The 25,004-nt window shown below is 34.1% G+C and overlaps 1 protein-coding gene across 1 annotated transcript; it reads right to left on the bottom strand.

The window, feature by feature from the left end:
• Positions 1-13,744: 13,744 nt before the first annotated feature.
• LOC131627974 (uncharacterized) lies at positions 13,745-14,346 on the bottom strand. Its single transcript, XM_058898830.1, has one exon. The coding sequence runs from the start codon at positions 14,197-14,199 to the stop codon at positions 14,032-14,034; it is 168 nt and encodes a 55-aa protein (XP_058754813.1). The 5' UTR covers positions 14,200-14,346; the 3' UTR covers positions 13,745-14,031.
• Positions 14,347-25,004: the final 10,658 nt, after the last annotated feature.

Below are 25,004 nucleotides of genomic sequence, written 5' to 3'. Positions count from 1 at the left end.
GTTAAATAAATGTTTACAAGAGTATTCAACTGCTTCTTAAAAAGCCATAATCACAACTGTGATATTTCTCTTAAGTTCTAAGCTTAAATCTCACTAAGATATTACAAATGTAGTGAGGTTGAAGATGAAGTTTGAGAGCTTTTGAATTTGACAGCGTTTTTGTATTTTGCGCAAGAGTTGTGTGTTCAGCTTCTCATCAAAACTTCTATTTATAGGCGTTATGAGAAGATGACCGTTGGGAGCATTTAATGCGTTGCGTGATCCGTACAGCTTTACATTTAATGTTTCACTCTTTTGTCAACTACCTCGAGCCTTGATTTTCCTGCTTTAACTGACTTTGCCTTTAATAGCTTCTAACGTTCCTTTTGTCAGTCAGCGTAGCCTGTCATCTTGTACTTGCTTCTGATATGATGTTTGTAGATACAAAGTTTGAATATCAGAGTCATTCAGCTTGGTGCAGAGCATCTTCTTGTCTTCTGACTTTGAAGTGCTTCTTAGCGTGATACCATAAGAACTTCAGTGCTTCTGCTTCTGAACTCAAGTTCTTCTGATGCTTCATAGACCATGTTCTGATTCTGCTTGACCATCTTCTGATGTCTTGCGAGAGCATGTTCTGATGTTGCATACTTGAACCTTCTGAGTCCGTGCTTCTTGCGCTGAATTGTGCATACTCTTTATATATTTCCTGAAATGGAAAATGCATAGAATTAGAGTACCATATTGTCTTATACAAAATTCATATATAATGTTATCATCAAAACTAAGAATATTGACCAGAATAATTCTTGTTCTAACATCAAGTTCTTATGGTGCATTCTTAAAGCTATGTGCAAGTTATAAATATGGAGATGTTATGTTCATCTGAGGCTCATTTCATCTGGTACTTGGTATTGAGCTTGCTTGGTTGGTAAATCCAAAGGATGAGAAATCTACATTGACTTCTTAACGTTAATTGTTGGCTTCTTGTTGGTTAGACTATTCTTTTACCTTAGCTTTTACTTTATGCTTTAGGATAGTTTCTTCATCTCCTCCCATCTTCTTAAATTTCAAAATCTTCTCCCTTTTTCAAAACCTTCTTATGTTTTCAAACTATCTTAAACTCTTTTGATAAAACTTTCGTTAAAATCTTTTGATCTTTGTGGCTTTATCTTAAACATCTTACTCTAAATATTAGGCACGAGTAATCTTCATAGTCTAGATGTAATATCCTATCCCCTTGATATTGATTGATATAGTTGATTCTTCTCCACTTGAAAGAGTTAGTGGCATACTCGTTGATCTCTATCGAGTTGGAGCCCTTCTTTCACTTGTGACGCAAAGAATCCACTTGTTCTCATGTTCAAGTATGGTTAGCTGAGTTTTCTCCTCTGAGGCGACAAAATGTATATCCGATCTTAAACAAAACTCTTATTTTCCTTTTAAGCGGAACTACATTTGCTCTGACTTCTCCATTGCACTGATGAAGTATGTAAGCACAAGATGTAATTTCTTGCCAATCATAATTTTAAAATCAAGCTCTTTCTTTTGCATATAATCCTCTTTTTACACAAATTTTCAAAAAGGTTTCTGTGGAGTACCCCAGATATGAGGGGTGCTAACACATTCCCCTTTTATAACCAACCCCCGTACCTAAGATCTCTGTTTTTTGTCGTTTTTTATTTAAAAAATTCATTTGGGTTTATTTCTCTCTTTTCCCATTTCCTTTGGAAACAATAAAGCGCGGTGGCGACTTTCACTAAAATAATGAGTCAATTCAACCAATGGCTTTGATCTCAATTTTCCCCGCTACACATGGTTGAAACGCCCAAAAGAGTCGATGGAATATTCTATTTCCACTAACACAAGTTTTGTTCGGCGTAAGTCTCTATAATTGCAACAGTTCCTGGAGCATATATCTTAAGTGCCACCAAATATTTTGAAAGTTCTTTATATGAATCCTCTCCATTTCCATATACTCGTTCGAAAACCTTTGTTCTTGAAATCAATGCTTTCTCGTATGAGGGAGTATAATTGTAACGTGTAACGATATGAGAGATTATTATACTTACCTTCACTGATGGGTCCTTACTAACAAGAGGCAAAATGTTTTGACATATTATTTCTGAGCTTAGTTTACGATGATCTTGTGCAAGATTAGTGGTGATGCAAATGTGAGATGGATTCAGAGAACTTATCTCCCATGAATCACTTATCTTCCTGTAATACGCTTCCAACTGAAGCATGCAAAGCTCGTTAAAACAAAGAATGACATTAATCTGATCAAGTTTTCCAACAATTTTATTTTATCTAAACAAACCTAAAAATCATTTTACTTTCAATAGCATGCAAATAGCTTTGTTAAGATAAAACAATCCTTGTGGATATGAACATAGATTTTTATTATTTTGATATGTTTAGTACACTTGCTAGTTTTTCATTAGTTGGAAAGTCAATGTAATTTATTTTGTATTCATATTGTAGTATATTATCCATTATATGTATATATTTTATCGGGTTAATTGTGATAGTATAGATACATTTGATAAAATATGCTAATATTGTCATACTGTTATGTTAAAAATGTCAAAACTTAGTTCAAAAAGCAAAAACATAGAGAGATTAATCAAGATATTTTCGTTGGAGATTTCTTGAATAGTCCCATATTCGGGCCATCAATGAGTCCTTAGTCCAGGAGTCAACAACCTCGACGGAAGAGATCGTGGCAAGAGTGTAATATTATATCGAAGGAGAAAAAATAATGTTGAAAAAAGAACATGAGATGCAAGAGAGCGAGGTGGTGGAAAATCTGAAGTATTCGACCAACGAAGGAGTCATAATGCAATACCAGTTCGAGAAAAAGGTTGAGCTCAAGCCAACCAGAAGACCATTAGAAAACTTCATCCCACTGAACGCAAAGATAAAGATCCTCCAAGACGTCTACCACACCAAGTTAATTCACGAACCCCTTTCCCCCAAGGGAGATGTGATGGAGAATGAACTAGAGAGGTGGTGTAAGTATCACATGATATGTGATCACCACATAAATGATTGTCACCGCCTGAAGCGAGAAAATGAAAAGTTAATTCAAGAGAGTCGCCTACAAAGATACGTACGGGGTAGCTCCTAGATTCCTAGCGAAATAACACCTTAGAGATGTTTCTATTCATAAATCTGGTGTGAAATGAAATGAGGAGAAACCTTCTTAATATAGAAAAAATTGGCTGAAAAAGTGAAGTGATCCATGGGCCAAATTAATTGATTTAATCCATTAACACATATTTTAATCGACTAAAAGGATTTCTAAAATGAAAAACTTAATCTAGAAAAGGGTTTTAAAAACGCTAAAACAACTATATGATTTAATCGAATGATAGCTTTTCTAACTGATTAAAGGTCTTTCATCTTGATTTAATCGATCAGATCAAGTCCTTATTCGATTAGGAAGTAAATTAACTTTCCTAATTGATTAAAAACAATTCTTAATTAATTTCATACATGCCTTGATTGGTTTAAGAAGTTTTAATAAAAACAAAGAAGGTTCGAAAATATTTTATGTATGTGTGTGATTGTCTTAGTGCTTTAATACTTACTCTTAACCATTTCAATTTAAACTGATCACTTTAAGACTCTAAGTGCAGGATCATGTGTGCTTTCACACTTTCTCTTTTTTAGGCTTCAAGATTCTCTACTTGATTCAACAATTGATTATCACTTCAACTAGATCTTTAAATCTTTAAATCTTGATTAGATATCTTCATCAGTAGCTTACTAAATAGTTCATATAAACTTCCCTTTTTGACTATTTTCTGAAAGAAATCTTAACATCAAAAAGTCATTTGACTTATGGAGTTGTCATCTTTAAGAAGCTACTTGACAGTTTTTCATTAGTTATCATAAACAAAACCAATTGACGGTTATACTGCAAGCACATAGATCCATATTCTCTCCTTTTTTTTATGATGACAACTCATCTCTTAAGGGGTGGAGAACAAATAAAAAGATAGATAAAAATTTGTAGTGGTTAAACTTCCCCCCATCAAAAAAAAAATATACTCTACTCCCTCTGAGAGTATATTTCTCCCTTTTTATCATTATCAAAAGACACAAAAATAAATAGCACAAGCACGTAGATCACATAATTTTGAAGCAACCAACTTGCAATTAATTTGTAGTAAATAAGAAAAGATTAATCCAAAAGATAATTATACATAAATTGAATAGTTACAAAAGGGAAGACTTATAAGCAAGCAAGCAAAGGGAAAAACAAGCAAAAACTAATGAGTGTCATCATAATCATCGAAAAAGCTCAAGAAGCAAAGGCATTTAGGAGTCAGCAAACTTGCGATATAGGTAATCAACTTTGACATCTATCTAGTTTAAGGTTCTGGCGTGAGTTTCCTGGTTTATGATGATTGTGTTGAGCAGAGCTTCAGTAGGTGGTGTTTGAGGAATCTCATAGTTAAAATTCTCTAGATAAAAAACTCGCAGATAAACAAAAATAGGCTTAACACACTTAAAACTGGATCCCCAGTGAAGTCGTCCACCTCTAGTCACAAGTTGAGTCTTATTCCTCTCTCTAGATTTATTGTGCTTTGGTTGTTTTTGCCATAATTTGAAAAATGGGGAGATTGTTAGATCCATGGTTTTAGAATTGGAAACATTTTTGTTAAAACATGGTTCACAACAATATGTTGGGAGAGATGTTCTAACATGTTGGTTAGATTCAATAAAGATAGATGTTCTGACAGATGTTGTAACATGTTGTACTAGAACATCAGTACAAGCTGTTTTAATTCTTAACAAATTTGATTTTGTGATATTCCTTTTGGATATAAATCTCACTTATTTTGGCAGTTCAAGAAGATTTAAGATGGAACAAGTGATTTGATCTTCAACTCTACATAAGATTCTAAAATAGGATATTGAGACAATTTAGGAAACGTAATGTTCTGTTCCAAAATTTAAGGAGAATTTTCTGCATAATTGGTGCATCTCTCATCTTGTGGATCAAGGAATATTTAGGTGAAGATTTTGAACCCATGGACTGCTGAGTAGTATTTAAAGGGATACCTAAACCTAATGTAATTAAGTCTTTCACCATTGTAAAATTCGGAGAAGCTTAGAGTCTTAGGTTTTGAGAGTCTCTTGTGTTTTTGTAAGTTTCCCATGTATATTTTGATATAGTGAGGTAGATTGATTGTTACTTGATAGTTTATCAAGTTATTATTCTCATTCTTGAAGCTTTTAAGCATAGAGTTGGGTATTATTCTCGATAAATGCTTTTAAGCAAATCTGAGTTGTTATGTATTAGAAGTGTAATCTTTTGTGTTGGGATATAGTCACTAGGACTGTAATTAGTTTTTGTCATTCGGATTATCACTGGTTTTTGTCATTGGGATTGTGACTGTTTTATAACTGAGGTGATTGGTTGTAGAAAGTGATAGGGGGTCTCATATCTAGAGGGTTCTAGGTAGAAGTTGCACAAGGTATGTGTCATACCCCAAAATTTACCCTCACATATTTGCAAACGTCATTTTATTTTGAATAAGTGACGTAGCACAGTTGGTAAAGATTTAAGGTTAAAAGATACATGAGCGAGAGGTCCCGGGCTCGAATCTCACTTCTAACATTTCTCCTTTTATATTTGTTTTCTAATTTTAATTCTAACTTTATTTCCATTATTCAAAAATCATAAAAATTGCATTTTTTTTATTATTTTAATTTAATTTTCGCACTAATTAAATAGGCATTTTTAAAATGGTCAATTTTCACTTTTATGCATTTTTTAGTTAAAAAATCACCAAAAATCATAAAATATTCAAAAAATCCAAAAAAGGAAGTTTTTAATTTTATTTGTTCTATTTTTAACATTTTTCACAACTTGGGTAACAAGTAAAGATCTTTTTAAGAAAATATTAGTTAATCATTTAAAAGATCACAATCAAATTATGTTAGTTAATGAATAGATAAAAAATACACAAATAAACAAAAATAGGCTTAACACACTTAAAACTGGATTCCTAGTGAAGTCGCCATTTTTCTGTAGCGGGGAAAATCTGAGATCGAAGCCATTAATTGACTCGACTCAATATTTCAGTGAAAGTCGCCACCGCGCTTTATTATTTCCAAAGGAAAAGGGAAAAGAATGAAGAAAACCCAAAGTTTGTTTTTTAAAACAAAAAAAAAAGAGATCTTAGGTACGGGTGTTGATTATACAAGGGGAAGGTTTTAAGCACCCCTCATATCTGTGGTATTCCACAGGAACCTTTTTGAAAATCTGCGTCGTGTGTGCTAAAAAAAGGGTTTGTTTTATTTTTAAAATAAGCTCGTCAAAGCGTTAAGCTTTGTGCCTACATACCTCCTCGGTGCAATGGAGAAGTCAGAGCTAATGTAGTTCCGCTAAAAAGAGAAAACGGTTTTTAAAAGGAATAAACACTTTATCATCGTCGGAGAGAATACTCAGCCATTGATCTTGATCATGAGAACAAATGAGTTCTTTGCGTTGCAAGTGAAAGAAGGGCTCCAACTCGGATAAAATCAACAAGTATGCCACTAGCTCTCTCACGTGGAAAAGATCTTATTATATCAATCAATTTCAAAATCGTGGGGTATCGCAACTCACTACAACAATTAATCGTGTCTAAACTTTTGAAGAAAAGCCACTAAGGGCAAAAGATATTTTTAAAAGAAATATTTTAAAAGATATTACAAACATAAGAAGATTTTGGAAAAGGGAGAAGATTTTGAAAATCTAAGAAGGGGAGGAGATGAAGAGGCTATCCTAATGCGTAAAATAAAAGCTAATGAAAGAAACGGTCTAACCAAAAAGAAGACAACACTTGACATTATGAGTCAAGGTAGATTTCCCATCCTTTGGAATATCAATACTAAACCAACACATTATCACTTGGGGATTCAGATGAACTTATTATTTTAGCACCACTTTGCATTAAGCACATTAAAATTCTGACGAAAATCGGGCAGAGTAACGACTGTTTTCGGGTAAAATCCTTATCTCAATGCCTTGGAATTAACCATCAAGGACTTTCAAGGAAATACCTGCACACATAAACAGACAACAATCCAATGCCAGACAGACATAATAACGACAGAGTAACAACAAAATCATAAGGTCCAGAGGTACTAAGTCCATAAGTCCAAGTCTCCAAAATGCTCGGGATAGTAACCAATAGTCCAAAACAACCTTAGGTGTTTTTTAGATTTTTAGTTGATTATTAGTGTTTTAGCACAAAAATAAAGTATGGTCCAAGTGGACAAAAAGAAAATAGCGGAAACATAAACAATACGTCCAAATGGACAAAGAGAAAATAACGGAATATAAACGTCCAAATGGACAAATAGAAAATGGCGGAAACATAAACATGATGAAATGATAAAATAAAACGATAAAGCGAGAAATATAAAGAGCAATATAATAAAATGCGGAAATTAAAGTCAATTGTTAGATGTTAAAGATAACCATCTTGAAACTTGTCAAGTATGTTATCAAAGTTAGTAATAAAGATCGATGGTGAGTGAAGGATGTTCTCGGATTTAAATTCAATGGAACTTTATCAGAAGCTTGATAAGATCATAGCGACTACACGATAAACTTCCATAAGTCATAAATCAACCGCATGCAATTCTCTTCCATGTTTAATCTTTTTTTATTCGGGACACGAAATATTGCGCTATGTAAGCAGATCGCCAAGTGATTTATGTAGAAATCACCCTACAACGAGGCTGGTCAAAAAATTTATATTCTAATGCATGCGAGAGAAGCGGTATGTAGATCATTCTCTGAAAGCAATACCGCACGAAAAGAAAATAGGTAACGATCTAGTCTTTACCAAGAATCCATAGAATTCTCAAGGTGTTAAGACTTTCATCGATCAAAAGAAAAAGAAACAAAAGATGGAACCACATTCAAAGGCTCCTTTCATCCATAATTTCAATCACTTAATATTGCGGATTCAGATTTTCATCCTATCGACGCCCTAAGTCCATTGATATTAGAGAGAAATTAGGCCTCTAATTTCTGATTCAAAGAAAATATCAAAAGAATGGAGTAGAAGAAGAGTTAGAACCAAAAACAAGTCAAAAATTGCAAAAACAAGCATTCTGCCTCACTGGAAATCGATTTCCCTCTGTAGGAAATCGATTTCCTGCCTGCAGAATTCAAATCTTGCGCAAAAAACAGAATGGAAATCGATTTCCCTCTGTAGGAAATCGATTTCCTGCGCACAGTTTTCAAAAAACAGCATTATGAAGCATAAAACTTGATTTAGACAAACATAGAAACACCTTATGATCACATATCAATTGGAGCACGAATTTTCCTTCAATTCACCATCAAATAGGACCTATATAGCATCAAAGATGCATTGAACACAAGCAACAAAGATCTACATCTTAGAGTTTAGAATTTTACCACTTCTTGAACCAAATGTTGGAGTAGCTTCAAGAACAAGCACAAAATGAGTAGATCCTTCAAAATTGGAGATGAACAATCAAAGAAAAGAGTGAAATGTAGGAGGTTTAGTTCAAAATTAGCAAGATTCAAGGTGAATCCTACTAATTCTATGAAAATGAACTTTGGGTGAGGGTTTTGGAAAGGGTGAGAAATGAATTTGCAAGAACTTTTTTGGTTCTCCAAGCTTATGAAATGAGGGAGGCAAGGCCTCTATTTATAGAATTGGAGCAAGAGTAGTGGTAGTTTGGTCATTTTGCATTTGGTAATTAATTTGTGCTTAATTGAGGTTAAAATGGGATTAATGAAGGGAATTATTTTTGATGAGGTGGAAAATTGGTAAAATGACAAAAATGATCAAAGAAAATAGGTGCCAAAATGATGTCATGCTTCCCTCCCTATTTTTTTTGAATTTTCGCCCCAGGAAATCGATTTCCCATATAGGTAAATAGATTTCCACCTTCAAATTTTCAAAAATTTTCTTCTTGCACTGTTTTGATTTTTGCCCGATCTTTTACCTGTAAAATATAAACAAAAGAGACAAAATACATATTTTTGGATTTTGGTTAGTAATAAACAAATTAAAAACTAGAGGTGCTTGATGATTCCCCTCAGAGATAATCACAGTATCAAGAATAGAACTTCACAATAGTGCTCTTGATTGATGATTAAAATGCAATTAATGTATGATCTTAGGGTCAAAATTGGGGTATGACACACTGCTCCAAACATTGTCCCAAGGAAGGTATCTATCGAAGTCAGGATCCCCTGAAAAGGAAGACACTAGAGATAGATCAAGTCTCAAGATTCTGGATAGAAAAAGCACTAGACTCATAGCAACACGTGAAAGATCAAGAGAGCAAGGATAGCAGGATTCTTGTAATCACAACTGAAGATGCTAAGCTGATGACAGGTATGAGTCCTACAAATCTGTTGAGCTGGTTTAAATCAAGTTCGACACACCTTAGTGTACCTCACCAGAATATAGAGTGGAATGTCATAACTATGCCTTACTACATCAAAAACAAGGTGGAGGACAAATGGAACCTCATGCAAAGGTCAACTACTGATCTAGATATTGCCAACAAGCTAGATATCCAGGAGGATCTTCAGCTGACATCCCACCACAATAGCTCTAGTGTAATCACAAAGTGCAATTTTCTCTCAGAAACAGGTGTAGAGCTAACTCACATTGTTGAAATGCCTCAAAAATCTCGGCTCATTTCACTTAAAACATTACCGTGTCCACACATACATACAGAAGTGACTAACCCTGTCAGAACCCTGGTTGATGCAAGTATGCGAATGGTGCATATGATGCATATCAAAGATTATCCTAACAAGAGTGACGAGAATGCTTCTAACAAAATCAATGACATCTTCAAAAAAGCTCTTGATGCTACACAGTTTGAGAACTTGCGAAGCAAGTTGGGACTCTGCATCCTTGAAGAACCATAGTGACAAAAAAAAGGTGGAAAAGACATTGTTGGTGGCCTTGGCAACATTTGTGGCCAAACAGGGGGAGAAGTAATACATGTCACCCCAGAACAACAAGAATGGTGGTTGTGTGTGATCAACAATTCTAAATTGTTTATTTGTGTGTTGATCTGTTTATGCTTGTGCTACTCTTGTGGCTGTTTGTCTGGTTTGTCTAAGCATTGTGTGCATACTGATGATGTATGCTGTCTGTTTTGTATTAGCTTGTTTTATTGTGTTTTGGTTATCTTTTGTCCGCTGCAAGTATTTCTCTGGTATGGTGTGACAGGTTGTTTTAGCCAAAAAATTTCCAAAGGGGGAGATTGAAGGTGTTTTCATGTTGGCTGCATTAATGGTAAAACATACCTGGTTGATATTGTAGTATGCAGGTTGCATGTGTGTGAAGCTAATACAGGTTTTGTAGTGAATGTCATGATCAATGTCATGACATCCGTGTGTGACAGCAGGAGCTGTTATTGTTTATTAAATATGTTTCCTGATTTATCTCTTTTATCAGTTTAGGAAACTTTTTATTGAGTGCTGAATATTTCGTCTAGAAGATCCTGCTGACAGCACATTGTGTAACAGACAGATGGCGTGTGAATTAGGTTAACTTGGTTAAACCTAATTTGTTTCTTAAAAAGCCAAAGGCCCAAGACTGCATATAAAAGGACTGCAATCCTATTTTGGAACGCAGGCAGAAGATTTTATTTGTGAAGAACTATTGTTCTGTAACTGTCTCGTGTGATCCAAGCAATTGTCCTTGATGATTGCGTTGGAATAGTTTCTGGTTGTGTAATGTCACTCTAAGCTTTTAAGCACGAGTGTGTGTCTCTTGATTGAAGCTTTTAAGCAGATTAAGGTGTGTTCTTGAAGAGTGTCTTCTATCTGTAATTGTTATTTGTTTATGTGTAATCACTGCTGTGATTGAGGGGGAGTGGAATGGAGATATTCCATATCTAGGGAGAACCTAGGTAGAAGGGTCATTGGGTAGTGATTAAGTGATAAGTTATAAACGGGGGAGTTTAACTTTGAATTGATACTACTGATAGTGGACTTCATCCCTGGCTTGGTAGCCCCCAGAGTAGGTTGTTTGAACCGAACTGGGTAAACAATTTTGTGTGTTCTTTATAGTTTTTATGATGTTCTATTATTATTGTCTGTGCTGCTTAATTGTGGATGTCATAACACCCAGTCTGACATCGAACGTGTGTTACTAGAATTTTCAGGAAGAGAATACAGGTTGCAGCATAGTGGATGGGACGAATGTCTGGATTCACATATTCCACTGTGAGGGGAAATCTGTGACCCGCAATTGGATAAACCAGAAGAGATTTAGATGCACACACATAACTAAATTCATCAATAGGTTCAAGATACTCAACAAATTAAAGGGAGCCAGAGCATGAAAGATCATAGACAATAACAAATTCTTCCAATGAGATAGAAATTTCATGGTTACATACCTCTGACAATCACCTCATTTTCATATATGAGATTTAAGTAAAACATCCTCATCACCTTCAGGAACATCTCATGATTTATTGCATGTGAGATTCTTCTAATGAACTTGGAAGAAGACATAGAAAAGTTCAAAATTTCCATAAACACTCTCATCCACATAGTGTATATGGATGGGATGTTTTCCAAAAAAGTTTTCATGGAACCTTTCTTCTTGCTCTTGGGACAAGATTTCATCAGGTATATAGGCTAGAGCATATGAACTTGCATATGTTTAGACTCTTTTTGGTGCCATTGATGATGGTAATGATAACACAAAAGTAGCACAAGAACACAATAATACAAGAGCACAAGATTACAAAATAAAGAGAAGATTATGATAGGGATGAGAATATAGGATTCCTGATTACCTATTTATAGTATGGATATAATTGATTAATTGATGCTTTAAACAATAACTGCAATTATGCTCATAGATTCTAAATTTATAGATGAAGAAAATGTGTTACTTTTCAAGATTTAATTGATTAAAATCCTAAATTTAATTGATTAAAAAGCACAAAATTTGAATTTCTAGGGATATAATCGACTAACCATTTAGGTTAAATAGATTAAATGGTAGTTTTTAAGCTTCTTTGGTGTGCTTGGGACTTCAGTGACTTTGGACTCAAATTTGATTTTGGCACCTCCTCTTTTTAGGTTTCATACCTTTTTTTACTAAAAACTTCATTTTTCAATCAAATGATTAGTAAAAAATAACTTAATGCACTATGCAGCTAATTTAGCACTTGTTAGAAGAATAACAAAAAAATTTCAAGTTTATCTCTACCAAGTAATTTATCTTAATCCACAAGGAACTTTGAGAAGATATTTGTATCATATTATAGCGAGGCATAAGTTTGATTTTTTATGCTAATAACTTATTAGTAATTGATCAATATTGGGAAGAAGACTATGAGATATTATGCCTTCACGAAGACTCTCAAAATAATTTCGAAGGACCACCAAAAATTGAACGAGATGCTGCTTTTATATTTAGTTACATTGTATACTTTGACGATTTATAATTCGATGATTTGATAAGAGCCAATTAATATCATAAATTAGTCATGAACGAATAAAATTCTTGAATGGCCATACATTGTTTTCCATAATGTCACCCTCCAACTAATATCATTTTACAAAATTAAACTGATTATACAAACATTTTAAATAATCTTAAACCTCCTTAATAATATCATATTTTGCTAATTCCACAACTATTTGATTGAGAAATAAAATTATTTATCCACTTCAGGATCTTGAAATTATTACATCTCATTTTTCCAACTTTTTTGAATATCTCATTTCATCTTTATTATATGTGGGCTGAATAGAAGTTCTATCAACATAACTTCACATCATCTTTCCTTTCATCTTTCCTTTCGAATTTTATTTCATTACATAACTCTGAAAATCATAATTTTAGCCTATGAGCTAATTAAGCACTAACAGAATAAAGAGAATCTACTATTATAAGAATTTAAAATACAAACAGATTTAAATGAAGAGTGACCCAAAATAACTTCTATCAATTTCTTTTTGAAAGAAATAAATCATCACACATAAAATGACGAGACTAATCAATTAAATGAATTAAATGAGTAAGAAAACAAATCATAACAATAAAGTTAGAGAACGAATTTTTATTGTTACAAATATATAATTCAATCAACCAACTTCTTATAACATGTACACAAAAGAAAAAGAAGAGACGAAAGATAAATGAAACTAAAATTCTCATTGGAAATGACAAAAATCTTAACAAATACTTAATTACATGTTAGTGTTACTCATAATATAATATTCTCTCTCCTTATTTATAAAAAAAATTACTTTAAATTCAATAAATTACTAATGTATCTATTCTATTATTTAAATATATTAGTTATTCAATATATATAAAAAAATATTTTTTTCTTATTTTTATAAATAAGACCAGAAAAAAATTATTTTTTAAATTCAATGAATTACTAATGTATTTATTCTATATATTGTCAAAGTATATTAGTTATTCAATGTATATAAAAAATAATTTTTTATTTTATAAATAAGACCGGAGATAATAATATTATTATCTAATACTTAAATCTCAAATCTTCACCAACAAATGTACTAATTCTCTAAGGTTAAAAATATTTACAGTATTAGAATGTGATTTTCCCCTCAAAATAGAGGAGGGTAGACTTTAAAGAGGCAAGCATAATTTCTTCTTTCAAAAGAGGAAAATTGTATAAATTATTTGGTTCCACAATTTCTATCATCATCCCAAAAGTTAAAAATAGTAGAAATGAGTAACCATTATAAACATGATAGAAATTATAGATCACCAGATCATAGAAATATTCATTATTGAAATGGCAATTTATTTTTCACTTTAAGCATTTGCTTATACAAAGGCAATTAATATGCATTTTCATACTCATAATAAAAAAGCATGTGAATCAATGCTTAACAACCAAAGAAGCACTAAGCATCTTGCACATATTGCTGTGCATGGTTAATCATAATAATTGTTTATAAGAACCAAACATAGGAAAATAATTACTAAAATTAAAACAACCAAAGAAAGTTTGCAATGGAGTTACATTACATTACATTGCATGTCACTCTTTCTTTTCTTCAATCTTTTCTTCCTTCTTAGCTTCTTTCACTTCTTTCACTTCCTTAGTTGCTTTAGCTTCCTTGCTCACTTCTTTCACCTTTGCCTTTCCAGCCTTTGGCTTCATGAAGCAAAAGCATGAGCAACAAGGACACTGAAACAAGAACTTCATTTTTTTTTCTTCAATCCAAAAAAGTGCTCAGATCTAAATGTATAAGCTTTTGTGTCCTCTTCTTCTTATCTTGTAAATAATTTATTTTATTTTTTTCTTTCACTAAGAAGCTGTATATTCATTGGATTCCACTTTCAATCACTTTCAGTGTAGATGCGTTTGTCTAATAATGCCAGCATTTGAGTGAGGTTATGAGGTGGTGGGGTTATAGGCTTAGCTAGACCATGTTGAAAATAAGTCACAATAAATGTGTCACGTAGTTATTGATTTTGACACATGAATATATGAAATCAATGGTAAAGATGATTTAATCATAATTTAGTGAAGATGAAATATGATTGATATCAAATCAATGGCTGAGATTGTGTGTGTGTTTTTATATCTGCAGGAGATCTAGATCTCCCAAATATTGTGTGTGGGTCATGTTGGCCATGCTTAGTGAGAAAAGAGTGTACCTATGTTTGTTTGTATACCAAAAGGGTTACTCTAGCATGTGAAGTGTATTATAACTCTATGCTTAAAGTTGGCTTTTAGATGTTAAATGATAGACGTAATTTCAAAGTTTAGTATACTCTATGTTTAAGTGTGACTTTTACAAAATTATATAATGATTTACCGCAATTATATCAAACTCACCCTGAATTAAAATATTCACCATGTTATTTGAACTTAAAGGGCATGGTTAACGAAATGTTTATATGCATGGGCTCATTTTAGTAATGCTACATTATTGTCCAGGGTAAAGGATGGTATTTTTAAAAGAGGACAAAGGACATTCTTGACTGAAATTGCTGACAATTTCTGAACGACTTGATAATAGTTAGTCCCCTTGTGAATTGTGATCTTTAATACAGGATTACTTTTTTTCCCTACAATATGCAGTGCTATTGTCCTGTAGTTGCCGACTTGCTTTCAAGATTTTTCTACTTGAACGTATACCTATACTTCGTGTTTTTTTAAGTTACACTCTTAATTAATAATATGATTGCATTATGTTATCCGCCGCATATAAGATCCAATAGTGCAGAAGTTTAATAGTGGGAGATGCATGACTGTGTTCGGTGCAGAATAGATAACTTTCTTTTATCCATCCAGCTGGGGAAATATTCTCATGCAAATTCAATCATGGCAGTCTAGAATGATCTAATGTCTGGCCACATCTCAAGATCCCTCACACACAATCGGTTGCTAACTAACTCTTCTATTTAAAGAAATAATCGCGTCATTTATCAGGTATTCAAATCATTGTCCATTCAAACTTCATTTATCACCCTCTTACTGACTTGAGCGTTGGAGTGCTAATCTTGTTTGTCAATCATATATTTAGTGCATCAGGAGCCTTAAACCACCGTAACAAATGGTGGATTCATCCTCTCCGATCATCATCTAGTTCTAGAGCAAAACATTGTCGCCGTCTGTGGAAACTGACTCTTAATTCTTGCGATTTTCCACGACCTAACATTTTTCGATTCAACTGAATCGCCTTCGCTAGGAATCCGGATCTCCTTCAATCGAAGCAAAAAAATTTGTATGTAGATTAATTTTGTAAAGTTCGGATTCGTACAACTGATGGAAGCCTAAAAAACCATTTGCTCCTCATTCATCGGCAAGTTGCTAAAGCTGCTAGAAACCTTATGCATCATCCTCCAATGATGGACGACCAAGGCGTAACAGTTGTTCCATCTGTTCCTCCGCCGCAAAGTTTAGTCCAACCTAGGGAAGATCAAAGAGTGTTCCCAACCCCTTTGTTCCTCGGATCTACACTATAGTTCCATCTAGGAAAATCTTCGTTCAAAACCTCCCCTGCCACCTGTTGAATGCAGTATAGGGCAAGCAACAAACAAGATTTGGAAATATTGATCCAGGAATTATCGTCCACAGAGATGGAGAGATGCCATTCAACAGTTTCTACGGTTTCGAGCTTGGGTTTGAATGAGCAAAAAGTAAACAAAGATATAGACAGGAAAGAATAACAAACACATTCTTAGAAGAGAAAGAACTTATCAGGAATGTAAATATATTCACTCTTCACAAACATACACTTACCAACCCATTATATTCAACCTACGATACTCGTCTATGTCATCACGTATCTCTCACATAAGCGTCCATCTCTGGAGCACAAACGAGATCATCTCACAACTAAGGTTATCTCTAACGCGAAGTCGCGAGAACATCCGTATTCTCGCGTCGGCAATCTCTCGCGCGCCGCTCAAACACGAAAGCATTAAGTACAGATACCCACAGTGAATGCTAGCTCTAAATCGATCTCTAGAGTTCAGAACCAACAGATTATCATCCTAGATAAGGATTCAAGAAGTTTATCTCTAAAGCACCCCAAATCCCCAGCATAGAGCAAAAATCCAGAACAACATCAACACAGATTTGTAAAGCAAGTTAAACATAACATTATAATCGGTAAATATACATAAGATTCAAGTAAATATACAAACAAAACCCAACCAAAGAGAAATACACAAAGAAGAAGAGAAATGAACCGAAGATCTCCCGGTTTGTCAGCTCCGTTCGACGCTCAATCCACCCCCGATCATCCTTATGCAACCTCCGAAGTTGTTTTCTAAGCTAATTTTGATCTAAGAATGAAGTTGATGGTGTTGGGACTCAAAAATACCCAACCCATAACCTAAAAATTTGATTTTCCCCCTTTTTAACAAGTCTGAAAATCCGCAGGTCCGCTGAGCGGAACAGAGTCCGCTTAGCGGAGTCTGCTAAAAATCAGATTTTGTTTTCGCCATAACTCGAGAACCGTAACTCCGAATTGCGCCCGGTTCGAAGCGTTGGAAAGCTTATTCAATGCTCTATCCAATAATGAATGAGTGGAAACCAAAATGATGATTTTGGTCATCCTTATTTTGAGTCTTTGGAAGTCCGCTTGATGGTGGCTAAGCGGGCTTGCACCAAAACTGCAAAATCGAAGCCGTGTCTTTGACACTTTATTCCTCAAGGCTCCAATAAGCATGAATACCTATAAAAACAAAGGAAAAACTATCAAATGGTATAAAAGTATATGAAAATACAACTATTCACAAAGTATACGTATTTATACATAAAACGGGAAATTATTCAAACGGTATTAACAAAAGTATCGATAAGTGCCACTATTTACATACACAAAATAAGTACATTTTGGAACTTATCAAACTCTCCCCAACTTGAAACTTTGTTTGTCCTCAAACAATGTCAAATAAATCAAAGAATCAAAAGTAATAAACCAAAGAATTGTGAATCAACAAGTTTTGAAAAACAAAAACAAATGTATGGTTCAACACAAAAACGTATATACAAAGTAAATACTTACCACTATACTACAACGACAACATGTAAATGAAACTAATCCTAAGTACAAAAATCATACAAAACATTCTAAACCAATACATGTTATCTCATGAATCACACCTAGCAAAATTTCATCAATGGATGAAGAACACACAAAGGTGAGGGACTTTTAACACTCATCCAACAATCTTGCAAACAAAAGATTAAATTATGCATTCATCCAAAAATCACATTGAAGATACAAAAGCAAGAATCACAAGGACTTTTCAAGGTTGTAATGTGGCTTGGTTAACAAACAAGGGATATGTCCTAAGGCTAATCGAAACAAAAACTTGCCTAAACCTAAGGGAGTGATCAATCCACAAAGTTCTAAGCAACAAAATCTCGATTAAACTTCTTCCTTAACCACAAGTTTCTCAAACCAATCACAATACTTATTAGCACAATTATTCACTTCTCTTTTCTTTTTGTTTTTCAAAACCTTTTCACTTTTTTTCTTTCTTTTTCTTTTCTTTTCTTTTCACTTTTTTTCTTTTTCTTTCTTTTCAACCTCATAGCAACAACCAAATAAGTAAATAATCATTTTTCTCCCCAACTTGAATTCAACCTCATCATCATGTGAATACTCCATACTTTCTAAGGCAAGGTAAAAATTCATACCAAAAATCATGGTTGAGGGTTCAAGAAAACAAAGAATCAATCATCCATGCAAAAATGAGAACTAAACACTCAAAGATAAGCATTTAGCAAAAACAACATGGACATTGACAAAAAGGCTCAAAAGGGTTAACAAATGATCACACACTCACAAGGTGAATTGACTATTTGTTTTTGGTAGTTGTGCTCAAAATGAAACAAAATGCCTTGATCCTTTTCATGCTTTCATAAAATCAACATAAACAAAAGATTAAGCATAATAAAATCCAGTTAAAACAAAGATTGTGGCCTCCAGCATATGTAAACAATGGAAATCTTCCTCACATTTATGGTTTGGGAACTAAAGTGATTCAATCAACAAGCAAGTAATGCAAAAGAATGAATGGCATGGTAATTGTACAAATGATAAGTTTCCTAAACATGTTGTGCTATAGAAAGTGATAAATGAGTACCTTGAATGATACAACTTCAAAAATAATATCCTACCATACATCCGCAGGTTGAAACACTCAAGCTTTGGAAAATCACCTCAAAAATCTTCGAATCACCGAACAAAATTTGAGTACAAACAACAAACAAAAGAATTAGAAAAACAAAACTAATATATACTATTAATTAGCCTTGGTGAGAGTGGGAAAAATGAGTGAACCAAGTGGAATAGGAACCCCACTGGTACAAACCAAGAAAACAAAATTTTACTGTCATTGCTTAGCGAAGCTAGGCTCGCTTAGCGGATGACAGAAAAACCTGAAAAATCAGAACAGAAACAGCTGTTCCAATTTTCTCCACTTCACCTAAATACCTCTTAAACATAAAAATAAACAAAATTTAACAACCGTTGGGGTGCCTCCCAACAAGCGCTTGTTTTACGTCGTTAGCTCGACGCCTTTATTGTTTTGGTGTTTGGAAAGTAGCTTTTTCTCGTCATGCCATGGTGACGTCTCACCGCACAAGCCTAAAGAAAGTGTCCTAACCAAAGCACTCAACAAACATTACGAGTACAAATATATACAACAATTATACGAACATGAAAGAAAACACAAATATACAAATATGTACATCAACAAACACATATATACTAACATGGAACACATATAAATATTAACATACACAAAGAGAAAAATTGGTGAATGTTGGATTCACAAGTTGAAAAGTGAAGATTTGTAAGTAAAGAGCTAATCCGAGATCAACATGTTTCACCAACATTCACCAACAAAAGTATACTTGTATGTAACATATACAAGTAAAACTATATGGTGAACATAAACAAGTAAACATGTACAAGTAAGTATATATACAAGTGAAACTATACAATATATACGATATATACAAAGCTCAAAACCACATAAACTATTGCGATGCAATTCAAACAACCATCCCCGGCAACGGCGCCATTTTGTTGAATGCAGTATAGGGCAAGCAACAAACAAGATTTGGAAATATTGATCCAGGAATTATCGTCCACAGAGATGGAGAGATGCCATTCAACAGTTTCTACGGTTTCGAGCTTGGGTTTGAATGAGCAAAAAGTAAACAAAGATATAGACAGGAAAGAATAACAAACACATTCTTAGAAGAGAAAGAACTTATCAGGAATGTAAATATATTCACTCTTCACAAACATACACTTACCAACCCATTATATTCAAACTACGATACTCGTCTATGTCATCACGTATCTCTCACATAAGCGTCCATCTCTGGAGCACAAACGAGATTATCTCACAACTAAGGTTATCTCTAACGCGAAGTCGCGAGAACATCCGTATTCTCGCGTCGGCAATCTCTCGCGCGCCGCTCAAACACGAAAGCATTAAGTACAGATACCCACAATGAATGCTAGCTCGAAATCGATCTCTAGAGTTCAGAACCAACAGATTATCATCCTAGATAAGGATTCAAGAAGTTTATCTCTAAAGCACCCCAAATCCCCAGCATAGAGCAAAAATCCAGAACAACATCAACACAGATTTGTAAAGCAAGTTAAACATAACATTATAATCGGTAAATATACATAAGATTCAAGTAAATATACAAACAAAACCCAACCAAAGAGAAATACACAAAGAAGAAGAGAAATGAACCGAAGATCTCCCGGTTTGTCAGCTCCGTTCGACGCTCAATCCACCCCCGATCATCCTTATGCAACCTCCGAAGTTGTTTTCTAAGCTAATTTTGATCTAAGAATGAAGTTGATGGTGTTGGGACTCAAAAATACCCAACCCATAACCTAAAAATTTGATTTCCCCCTTTTTAACAAGTCTGAAAATCCGCAGGTCCGCTGAGCGGAACAGAGTCCGCTTAGCGGAGTCTGCTAAAAATCAGATTTTGTTTTCGCCATAACTCGAGAACCGTAACTCCGAATTTCGCCCGGTTCGAAGCGTTGGAAAGCTTATTCAATGCTATATCCAATAATGAATGAGTGGAAACCAAAATGATGATTTTGGTCATCCTTATTTTGAGTCTTTGGAAGTCCGCTTGATGGTGGCTAAGCGGGCTTGCACCAAAACTGCAAAATCGAAGCCGTGCCTTTGACACTTTATTCCTCAAGGCTCCAATAAGCATGAATACCTATAAAAACAAAGGAAAAACTATCAAATGGTATAAAAGTATATGAAAATACAACTATTCACAAAGTATACGTATTTATACATAAAATGGGAAATTATTCAAACGGTATTAACAAAAGTATCGATAAGTGCCACTATTTACATACACAAAATAAGTACATTTTGGCACTTATCACCACCTACAATGCTCGATTGAGAAGCACTCCCCGACTTCAACTCTTACAAGCTAACCCTGGCTTGTAAAGAGCCAATGAATTGTTGAACAACAAGTACCAGATATCTCAAAAACAAAACACCTAGAACTTGACGCAAAGGCTAACTTGGATTAAAGAAAGTCCACAAAACGTCAATCCGAGGAACAACGTAGTGTAAGAGGCAGCCTCACACAAAACTGCCGCTCTCGAGTTGAAAAGAGGCCAAGAAAAGGTCCAAAAATCTCCAAGTTATCGACGACACTAATAAGTGCCAAACTTACGTTAAATACATTGGCACTTATCTGCTTATCTTACAAGTAATCATCACAAAAAATCCTGATTATGAAAAGTAAATAAACGTCTGTTTGGATTTTTCTTGTATGCATTTATCAAAATAGGTGAAAAGAACTTGAAAAACGTGAATTATGAAGAAAATAGGAAAAATAAAAAACCTTAAGAATCAAGGCTCGCTAGGCCTCATCTACAGGCGCGTTGGGCGAATAAAGGACTAGGTGGCAACACCTAGTACAAGTATTTCATAGTGAATAAAAGGTTAGCACGTTGGTCGAATGAGTGGTGCGTTGGGTGAGAAAAGGTGGCTAAGGACATGTGGAAGACATGCAGGCGTTGTTTGTTGAAGAAGAAAAGTTAGGCGAGAGGACGATGCGTCCAACGCGAGACTTCGAAATTTTCCTATAAATAGAAGTTTCAAATTCAATGCAAAGAGAGTTTCGGTGGATCAGAGGAGTGCATAATTGCATTAGGATCACTCTGATATACAACTGGAGGATAAGAAAGGAAATCTGATGGATGGAAACCTAAAAGGGATAGGGTTCGCTCTGGTCTATTATGTTTGAGAGATTCTTTAAGATTAGAAGATGAATGGAAACCTAAAAGGGATAGGGTTTGGTTTTAAAAGCTTTAACAATCAAAGAAAATCTTAAGTGACATAAATTTGTTTCCATGATGTCTCGTCATTGTGCCAGACATCAGAATGCTCAAGCTTATGACATATGCTTGCACTGGAAATGTCACTTATGTGGTAAATGACCAAGCAGTGGATAAAACTCAAGGAAGGTGACAATTATCTTATTACTCATATTTATCTTAGAGTTTTTTTAGCAAAAGAAGATTGGTAAATCTTCTTTGACATTGGCTATTCCAGACACATGACTGGAGTAAAGCAGTTTCCGGTGGACTTTAACTATCATTCCATCTTCCATGTTTTTCTTTTGATAATTCCAAAAGTGTAGTTAAGGGGATTGAGAAACCAGATGGAACAAGATTTCCTAGTCTTAATAATGTTCTTCTTGCTAAAGGACTAATGACTAGTGTGAAAAACATAAGCCAGTTGTGTGATCAAGGTCTCAAGGTGAGCTTCATTCAGGAGTGATCAAGGTCTGAAGGTGAGTTTCATTAAGGAAGAATGTTTGGTCTCTTACAAGATGGATGAAGTCTGGTGAGAAGGTTAGGTCCTAAGGCCTTTTGTTAATTGGTGGTACCATAAGAAACCACTTTCTCATCCAGATGCTTAAAGATCAAAGGAATAGATAAAGTCCAGATGTCACACCAGAAGTAGTAACATCAGACTGATGACAAATTTCTAAAACTTCCTATTATGGGACTAATGATGTTAATAAAAGGTGATAGTCTTGGCAAACAAAGAATTGTCTATGAAGCTGTTGATGATTTTTCTAAAAAGACCTGGATGATTTATTACAAAGGAAAATCAAGATATTTATCAAACTCCTTCAAAGATACCAGAGGGATGTTTCTGATTTACTCTGTCGATAGCAGAATTTATGTACACTCTAGAACCAAATTTAATGATTCAATCATTGAGAAAGGGACGGATGTCCAAGCAGATGTTGTAACATCATCTAAGCAGATTGGCATTCCAATAATGAGGTATATTCTATAGAGCTAGCATGCACTAAATCAGATAACTCTCAAGTTAACAATGTTTTTTCTAGAGCTCGGATAATTTATACAAGAGAATTCATTATTCGGAGTTACAAGCAAGGTAACATTACAAACAAGGTAACTCTCTGCTTATTTAATACCTTATTGATTGTTCCTCCTCTCAAGCTACGTTTCAACATGAGAAAATCTACTAAAAATGCGGAGGATAAAAAGTTTCACTTGTTAAAAGCCAAGAAGATTGAGATCAATGTTGGAACATTTACTGAAGCATCAGTAATAGGGAATAAATTTGTGTCAAAGATGAAGTCCTTTAAGAAAAATCATGTTTAGTTACATGACTCTGACTCGGATGTTGATGAAGATTGAGTCAACTTCAAGGACCCCAGTGGAAGGATTGGATAGTTGTTATTTTTCTAACAAAATAAAAATAAATATATTGTTGTTTTTGTTTGTTTCCATTTCTAGTGTGTTTCCAGTGTCTTTGAACACACTCCATTTTGTCAATTTTTGGCTAAAAAGGGAGAGTAAAGTGCTAGTAAGCTCCATTTTTTCAATTTAATGTGAGCTGATTGGACTTCCTTACCTTAGGAATTTGCCTCTATGATCTTGAATTGGGTAGTGCTTTTTATCTTCTGCAGATCTGATTGTGCATGTACTAACATACTAACCTATGCACGACTCACCTCTAGTTGCTATTTTGAAGAGTTAACCCTTTTCCAAATTATGGTAAAAAGGGGGAGTAGTGGTGTGGTGTGATCTATGTTAGTTAGTGTGACCAATTTACAGGTAACAACTAATTGTTTAGTACTTCCTAATCTGGTATGTAGTAATGATGTGCTCACATGTTGGAGCATCGGGAAAGACATTTGGCCATTTTAGTGAGCTTTTGTGTTAGTAGTATTTTGCATTTTCTGATACTAATTGCTAACTGTTTTTGTTATGCATGACTAAGTATGTGAATGGTTGCATGTTAATAATTGTTAATTGGTAGGTCTATGTGCTACTAACTATGCGCTAACTGGGTTTATGCTTGACTAAGTCTATGAATGATTGCATGATTGATTGTTTGTTTGGTTTGGAGCAACTGTATGGATTGAGTTAAGCATCTAAATGTCAATAATGTTGATGCTATTGATTTCTGCTACTGCTAATGGTGCTTTAATGTAATGATTAGAACATGGCTACTATTATTGATTGTATGCTCTATTAGTCTAGTGCTTATACTGGTTGTCACTTGTTCTGATCTGAATGGGTGTTATATCTTGAAGAGTTGTTTTGCCACAATTTTTGAAAGGGGAGAGTTAAGTTCCTTTTGGATTGGCCATTTGGATTTGATGCATTTTTCAAAACAACAACGTGGAGAAGTGTTCAATATTAATCTAGCTTACTTAAGTTGTATGGAGGTGCAGAATGGACACATGTTGGACACGATGTCCTAACCTGATGGTACGACATATGGCCTTGCACAACAAGTTAATGTTGCTGTGTTTTGGAGAAAAAAATTGTCAAAGTTTTGATCAGATTTTATTACTATTGATTTAGCAATATGATTAGGTGATTTATTTGAAAGCTGGAAAAAGATTGATTCAGATTTAAATTTTAATTTTAATTGTAATAAATCATATTTTGTTGGAGAGATGTATATAACAAATAATATCCAACACATTATGCATTATTTATGGACAAAATCATATCAAATATCCAAGGAGAAAAGCCCGGAATTATTATGTTATATAAGGAGCTCAAAACTTACATTGGAGAGCAAGCATTCAGATTGAATATTTTAGCGTGCTAGGTTTACAAGAGTCCTTATTATTTTATGTACACCACACTATGTTTCAGTAACTTGGCATAGTTGTATGTTTGTCTAGTTGAGTTACAAATTCAACATCACTCATCTTGTTGATTGAAGTTGATCACTAGGGTTTATTGTTTATAACACTAAGGGGTTAGTTTTTGAAAAAAAATAAAGTGAGAGGTTGTCTCATATTTAGGGGAAGAGGCAATGAACAACATAGGATTTGTTATTGTTTGTAAGACTAGGTGTACTAAACTACTAATATTAAATTTCTTTTCTTGAGTTAGAAGTCAACCATCCAAACGTAGGTGCATGTTGTATCGAACTGAGTTACCAATTAGTTATGCTATATTTATTGTTTTTCTA

The sequence above is a fragment of the Vicia villosa genome, unplaced genomic scaffold, assembly GCF_029867415.1.
Source record: "Vicia villosa cultivar HV-30 ecotype Madison, WI unplaced genomic scaffold, Vvil1.0 ctg.000418F_1_1, whole genome shotgun sequence".
Taxonomy (NCBI): domain Eukaryota; kingdom Viridiplantae; phylum Streptophyta; class Magnoliopsida; order Fabales; family Fabaceae; genus Vicia; species Vicia villosa.
This window is presented reverse-complemented; position numbering and strand designations above follow the sequence as displayed.

Excerpts from the sequence above, each read along its gene's own strand:
- LOC131627974 (XM_058898830.1), bottom strand. The coding sequence starts at position 14,199 with ATGAAGTTCTTGTTTCAGTGTCCTTGTTGCTCATGCTTTTGCTTCATG.